The following is a 7,349-nucleotide window of genomic DNA, read 5'->3' as shown; positions in this document are numbered from 1 at the left end:
TATATATATATATATAACGAGGGTTACTGCACGTAATCGGTTTTAAAGCTATACAGCGGCCGATTAAAGTCATAACTGTCATTGTCCAACGCCTTCGGAAGCTCCAAATAGAATTTTGAACGTTCGGTATTAGTCAGAATTACAGAGTAGTATAAATCGTCATTTACATTCTGATTTTTCTTCTATTTTAAAAGCAAGAACATTACTGTTCAGTGACTTCGTCGTAATGTAATTTAAGTATTTCTAATATAATGAAGGAATTATAACTTTTCAAAACTACTTAAATTGTCATAAAACACAGTATTCTTTTGAAGTTTGTAGTCATAATCATCACACAGTAATCATCAGAAAACACGGTCGCATCTCGGCATTAAAGAGTATTCATGACCGTATATCTGTACGGCGAATTGCAATCATCGGTGCGAGATTATCAGATAATTGTATCTTAATAATGGCTGAATAAATAATAAAGTTTTGAATAGACTCAATGAATAACTTGAGTTTGAATTATATTTCTAGAAACGCGTGCATCAAACAGTCACGTTATCTATTGGAATATAAAATAGCGGATTTCGTCGGTGAAATATAACTAGAGAACGTCCACTATTCTGTGATCCTAACAATATCATCCACTACTGTTCCTTCTTTCTGAAAGTCTTCCGATGTTGCGCATCTCATCGTTTGCCTCTCGGCCTGAAATTCGACGGCAGCTCTCTCGCGCATGTCTCTCTTCCATCTTCCCACAAATAATGCTAACAGCGTGACATCAAGTATGTAACATGCCTATGTAACTCCCTCGCTCGCCCGCCGCTACATCTTTCTGCATTATTTCGTTGCGCACCCGGGAAAGCAGTACTGCGACAGGACAGGAGAGAAGCACCATTCCGCTATTTAGCCAGCGAAAAGGCACGTTGGAAGAGAAGAAGGAGCTTGAATTTGCATGTACAGACGTAGAGAAAGGACAGCAAAAAGGATTTGGCTTGATTTATCCGCTCTACTTTTTCATCTACTTTCATCCCTCTTCTCCTTTTCTCTCTTCTCCGCGTCATCGTTAAACTCTTCAACCCTTCCCGCGCATACGATTAAAACTTGAAAGTCCAGAAACAAAGTCTTTCCCAGATGTGAACGCGCGTATATGCCTATCATTATATAATATACGTGGGCACGCGTGGTGCATGGCGCTCATTAATAATTGCAATCGCCAATAATCATGTAATAATTAATAATTATTATTAATATTCGTGAGAGTTGGTATCTCTTCTGTTTCTTTAACTGTCTTAAATACTAGAGGTCATATGTTACCGTCTATAATAATTATCAATTATTTATATATTTATATATATATATATATATATATATATGTGTATATATATATTTATATCTTTATATATATATATACTATTTATATATATTCTAGACTTAACCGCTTAAATATTTAGCAATTAATAATATTAATTTAATTTATTATTATTATATTATTATTTCTTTTATTAATGTCGGAGAACGGGCTGGCGTCAATACGCAGTTTCGGCCATAATTAGCCTATTGCAGCGCGCGTTGTTACCTCTTCCTGTTTCTATCTGACGGTCGGTCTTCCTGTCGCTTTTCTTCCGTCTTTTTCCTCTGGCCTACTCTGGACGTCTTCCCCATTGCGCGTCAGTTTTTTTCCCTTACTCATCAACAGGATTAATTTTCTTCTCTATCTATAGTTGCATCCAACTGGATTCGACTAATGCTCTACATTCTTTCTTAATGCATTATTTCATATTCGCGTAATATTACATCCGGTTATTTACAATCCGGATTTCGAAGTTGCATCGATTGAATCTTATTTAATAGTTGCCTTCTGTTCGACATTATCCGTTTTTTATATTGCAACTTTTGATCATTATTTATATCTTTGTATCTATATAGTAGGCGTGTTATTTTTTTCGTCCAGAGATCATCCACTGTTTAGCTGCCTCAAATCGTCCGTGTTGCTTATTATATCAGGCGACCGTGCTGCGTTCTGCCGTCTCGTCCATCCTGACGAAAAAGAATTAAAAGTTCAACAAGTTAAAATTTGTCTTCTGAAAAAAGCGACCATCAGTTTTGATTTCAAATGGACTCATACAGCCGACGTAAAATAAAGAAGGACCTAAAATTTCTTTCTAAGGATATATCTGAAGATATATCTGAATCTTATGAGTGTCTTTAAATGTGTAAAAATTAAGGATTGTCTTTTTTTTATACGAATCGTTAAAAAAAATAGGGTTATTTTATCGTTCAGTGTTTTTTTGTTATTATTTCAAATAGAATTGTTTTCCATCCCAAGATAATATTATATCAAAAGTTTGTAAGATGGAGAAAAAACTAAACTATTTAGCATGTTATAAAGAGTTAATAAACGTTCTTGCAATCACCAATAATCATGTAATAATTAATAGAATGTTCTTAATAAATTTATCTCGACATAAAACGTAAATACAACTCGACAAAATACTGTCGATGGCACACATACCTGTTATTAGGTCTTAACAAGGCTCAATGGTAGCCATTAGTGAACGCCGCTGGTATTAGAGGACCCTGGAACAATACAATATATCGGTCTCATCAACCTTCCCATAAAAATAATGATTATTACACAAGGGTGAGCATAAAGATAAACCTTTACGTTTGCCTGCATATCTAAAATTGCAGCGTGCAATTGCGGTACTTGACCTTTGAGGTTATAAAATCTTTTTTTCTTTTTGCTGTTTCTCAAAATTCCATAATATATATAGATAATAATAAGTGACAAAAATGCAAAGGATAATACGCGAAGTGATGTTACATGGGTAGAGTCTTAGGTATATTAAATATATTGACATTGCAAAGAATGAAGATTAGATAAATATTAAATTTATTTTTGATACAAGCCAATAGTAATAATTGTCAACCAGTAATAATTGTCATACTATACCTGACGGACCAGAGATGTATTCAGAAAATATAGAATCAGAATATAGAATGTATAAAGCGTATATAATATGTATATAGAAGCAATCTTCTTTTGTGAGATTGATAACCGGTTGCATTAAATATAATATATATTCGCAAGAAGATATTGTATCTCCACATTTGCTTGTTATAAGTGCATAAAGCTGATGAAATTGCAATATGGAACGAAGCGATAAAGAGTTTGATCGAGGGTCAAATAATTCTTTAATTTTGCAATATTTTGTTACATTAGTGTAAAATTCATTTCAAATTTTTGCATGCGGTATAAACGTTTAAAGAAAAAAAATATGAATTCACATTTTTGCATCAAATTTATTTGGATAATTTGTTTGTTTTAACAGTCGCAAATATTTGTTTAAATATCTAGAAATGTTTAAATATCGAGAATATATCTTTGATTTTCTGTATTTATTATAATTAAAATGCGATGTAAAAACTTTCTTTAATTAGCTTTTTTTTCATAATTGTTTCCAACTGTTACTTCCTCTGATATCTTTCAGTTTAAGCCATCGTCTGTTAATTAAAATGTAAAATTTTATTTAGTTGATGAAATTCAATTAATGAAACTTGTGAAAAAGAGAACAATTCACTCGTTGTGGATGCAATAAGAGCTGTCGTGCAGCTTGTGTTAGCGATAGAACAAATTAGAAGGGAGTAAATCATGATACGGTTGCTGCTCATATATAAAATACGGAAGTATCATATTTTTGAACATGCGACTAGGCCTCTTTTATCCTTTCGTTCCATCTTATTATCGGGAAGGGCCCGATCCGGTGAAGAAAGGGGAAGCATTAAGTGGACTTACGGGACTGTAGTTGAGCGGGGCACGGGATACGGCGATCGCGGGGAACGCGGTCGTGGGAGGCTGCGGGCTAGCTGCGGCCTGGACGTAGCTTGCGACTGCGGAATCCGCGGCTGCGGCTGCTGCTGCGGCGGCGGCGCTCGAGCTGTACATGTCAATCGGGCCCGGTGAATTGGCCGCCGGGAAAGACCGACCCTGCGGCCCACCGTGGCCGCCGGCCGCGTGCGGCGACGCCGGCGGGAACCCGGCCTGTGCTGCGGCCGCCTGGTAGTTGTTCATCACTGTAACGAACCCGCGTCAATCTTCACTCTCTTATCCTTCTTATCCGATTGAACGGACTTGATGTCCGAGTCGTTGAATCTCTTGACTCTCTTGAGACGAGAAGAAGCCTCACGAGTGAAGCTCCTCCTCGCCTTTCGTGAAACCCGCAAAACGCCAAGACATTTGGAAATTTCCTTCTGAATTTAGACTTTGTTAAGAAATGCCAATAATAATTATTCTTTAAAACATCCTCAATTACTGTGGCCCAGGATAATACAATATAATCCACTGCAGTTTAATCATTCTTGTAATAACATTATCATTTTACATTAATATCAGTTTTTTATTTATTTTCATTATCTGAAAGAAAAGTAATTTTTCTTACAAAGTCAATGTATAAAGGTTCGGCTTTGACTGTGTCAGAGTAGTTGAGGACAAAATTTAAAAAGATGTCATCTCTTTTATGTAACCGTTAAATAAATGATCATTAAACCGTGTTTAATTTTCAATCCTGTAATTGTAATGTAAATATTTAATAACAATTAAACATCTGAATGACAATTGTGGGACACGTATATTCGGATTGTTTCATTCTATCCGCGATAGTGATACGAATGTTGCATGCCTTATCCTTTTTAGGAATCTTCCATGCAAGTACCTTGAGGCACGTTGCTCCGTTGGCGTTTGCTCCTAGTTTTTAATTTTTTCGTCGCTTTCCGCTTACTAATATCAAACTCATTTCAGTTGTATAACGATACGCTCTAGCAGGTTAAATCTCATTAGAGATAAGGTTCTTTAACACACACACACATATATATATATACACACTATAATGTGATGTTCGTTGTAACGAGCTCACGCATATTCGTGCACAAATGAACGACGACAATCTCTTGTCTACATTTTTTCTTCGAGGATTGTACATGTTAAATGATTGCGCATTTAAATGATTACGTAAATGATACCATTATATCGATGACATATCTCGTTTGCGCACATTGAATACAAGGAAAAGGATAGAGTCCATTTGACGAGTATCTTCTCGTAATTTCATTGGAAAAGGAAGAAATGAAAGAAGACTCTCATGAAGCACATTACAAGACAGCCTTTACATACGATAGAGATAATAAGAAAGCGCCTTGCATATGTATATGTATGTATGATATTGTACAACACGTGGGACAAGCAACGCAATCGCACGAGACAGTGATGGCGATCGACTTTGAAAAATTACGAGATACAACAGGCTTTCGACTACGATTACAGTTCTAATGTTTGGTTCGTACGAAAATTGATTTTCCTTCGTGCTCTTAAAAAGTCAAACGCAAAAATTGACAATCGTTCGATTAGAAAGCTAAGCGACGAAAACTAAACTTACCCCACTTTCGCGTTCAGCTCTCGAAGATCCCGTGAAATTACAACGAGGAAAAATCAAATATGAGACGATATTATGATGCAGATAATTACGAAATTTGGAGCATTGGGAGATCAGTTAAACATTTAATTGTACCAATATTTTTTTTAAATAACACATGCATTTTTTGTTATTGAATAAATTTATATATAAATCTGAGGATTACTAAAATAGAAATAATAAATTATTTCATATATATTCCTCGTGTCAATTATAGCGAAAATAAGGAAATTCAAAAACAATTTTCTATTTCTTTTAAAGAATTTAAAATAATCTTGTTTTCTTTTTTGCATCAAATTCAATTGTTGGTAAAAAAAAATAATATTAATTATTGAAAATAATATTAATCTAATAAATTAATAAACAATACAATAAACAATAATCTAGAGCTAATTTTTCACAAATAATTGTACATTAAATAATGTTTTTTCTAATAATATAAATCTTTCCTCTAATTTTTTATTATGCTTTTGTCTGCTTTTGCAACTGAAATATTTTGTGCAATAAAACGACATGGGAAATATATGTAACTTCTGCGAGCTTTTTCTGTTAACGTTAACGAATGATATTTGATACATAATGCACAGCAAGGATTAAGTACTAATGCGATTACTATGTTTATAGAATGTTCGAAACTCTCTTTCTAAACCCTGCCAACAACTGCCCTTCGTTCCCGTACATACAAAAGTAACAAGGAACGAAATCATAGCGAAACTACTCTACGCTACTTTCGAAGCTGTATCACACACAGGAAAACAGTGTCTCGGCGTGTCGTCCGCATTCTGAAACTTTAGTACTCGTAAAAACTCTGACAGATAGCCAATAAGAAGCGGCGGAGATTAATGCATCTGACTCGAGCAATTCCGTATATCGCGCTCACGTTGTTCGCGCGCAAGAGCTCGCGTAAATGTCATACGGTACTTTCGGATTAACGGCGGTCACGAAAGCGAAGGAAGAAAAAGGCGATGGAAAAAACAAGAAAAAAGAAGAAAAAGCGAAAGAAATAACAGAGAAGAGAATGTGTGCGGTAAGGAGGGCAGAGAGAGAGAGAGAGAGGGAGACAGGGAGAGAGAGAGAGAGAGAGAGAGAGAGAGAGAGAGAGAGAGAGAGAGAGGGAGAGAGAGAGAGAGAGAGAGAGAGAGAGAGAGAGAGAGAGAGAGAGAGAGATCGTAAGCGGACGGTACACGAAGAATTTGAAACTCTCTCGAGTCTCGAGGCAGGCGAGGAAAAGAGAGACCGATGCGGTGACGACAGGGCCACGAGAAACCGAAAACGCGCCCCGGCGCGGCGTATAATCTAAAAATCCATTCAGCTTTTAAACTCTTGACAATGGCGACCGGTTACAAAGTTTTGTGCTGGTACCATAGCGAGAGAAAGGCGCGTAGGGATCGTAGGGGTCGGAAGAGGAACGAGCGTGATTCAAAAGTTTGATTTATTTGAGAGAAGATTGCGGACGGCACGATGCGACGGCGGGCAGATCGGGGGCAGATTCTAGATGAGGAGTACGACAAAAAAAAAGAATAGAAGAACTACACAGGCGTATTTCGCTGCCGGCATCCCGGCGCCTTCGCATGTGTGGCGCTTCTCTTCGGGAAATGCCTGCATGTCGCTTGATCGCTTCTTTTCCTTCCATTCTCCCGCATCTCATCTCCGCGATTCGACAGGAAGTGATGATCGCGTGATAATAGAGAGATGAAAAGTAATGAGACGGTATTTGTTTAGGATTCAATAATATTTTTCTTTAGGAAATGACGTTATTTTATAACGTTATTTTATAACGAGCTGAAGGAAGGTATATAAAGAAATAAGAAGTTTAAACTGAAAAATTATTCGTCTCTGCTTTTATTATCTGGCAGAATAAGCGATAAGATCTCACTTACTTTATTGATATTC

General features: G+C 36.3%; 1 protein-coding gene across 2 annotated transcripts in view; it reads right to left on the bottom strand.

Annotated features, from left to right (window-relative positions):
- Positions 1-1,921: 1,921 nt before the first annotated feature.
- The window catches only part of LOC108687612 (RNA-binding protein Musashi homolog Rbp6), a 453,571-nt gene continuing 448,143 nt past the window's right edge, over positions 1,922-7,349 (bottom strand). For both annotated transcript variants that reach the window (XM_018193468.1, XM_018193469.1), the window contains 3 exons: positions 3,785-4,062; positions 2,501-2,565; positions 1,922-2,025 (listed from right to left, as the gene is read on the bottom strand). In XM_018193468.1, coding sequence (XP_018048957.1) covers positions 2,524-2,565; positions 3,785-4,062 — 320 coding nt within the window. In that variant the 3' untranslated portion in view covers positions 1,922-2,025; positions 2,501-2,523. The remainder of the gene's footprint in view (positions 2,026-2,500; positions 2,566-3,784; positions 4,063-7,349) is intronic.

This window comes from Atta colombica, unplaced genomic scaffold, assembly GCF_001594045.1.
Source record: "Atta colombica isolate Treedump-2 unplaced genomic scaffold, Acol1.0 scaffold21, whole genome shotgun sequence".
Taxonomy (NCBI): Eukaryota; Metazoa; Arthropoda; class Insecta; order Hymenoptera; family Formicidae; genus Atta; species Atta colombica.
This window is presented reverse-complemented; position numbering and strand designations above follow the sequence as displayed.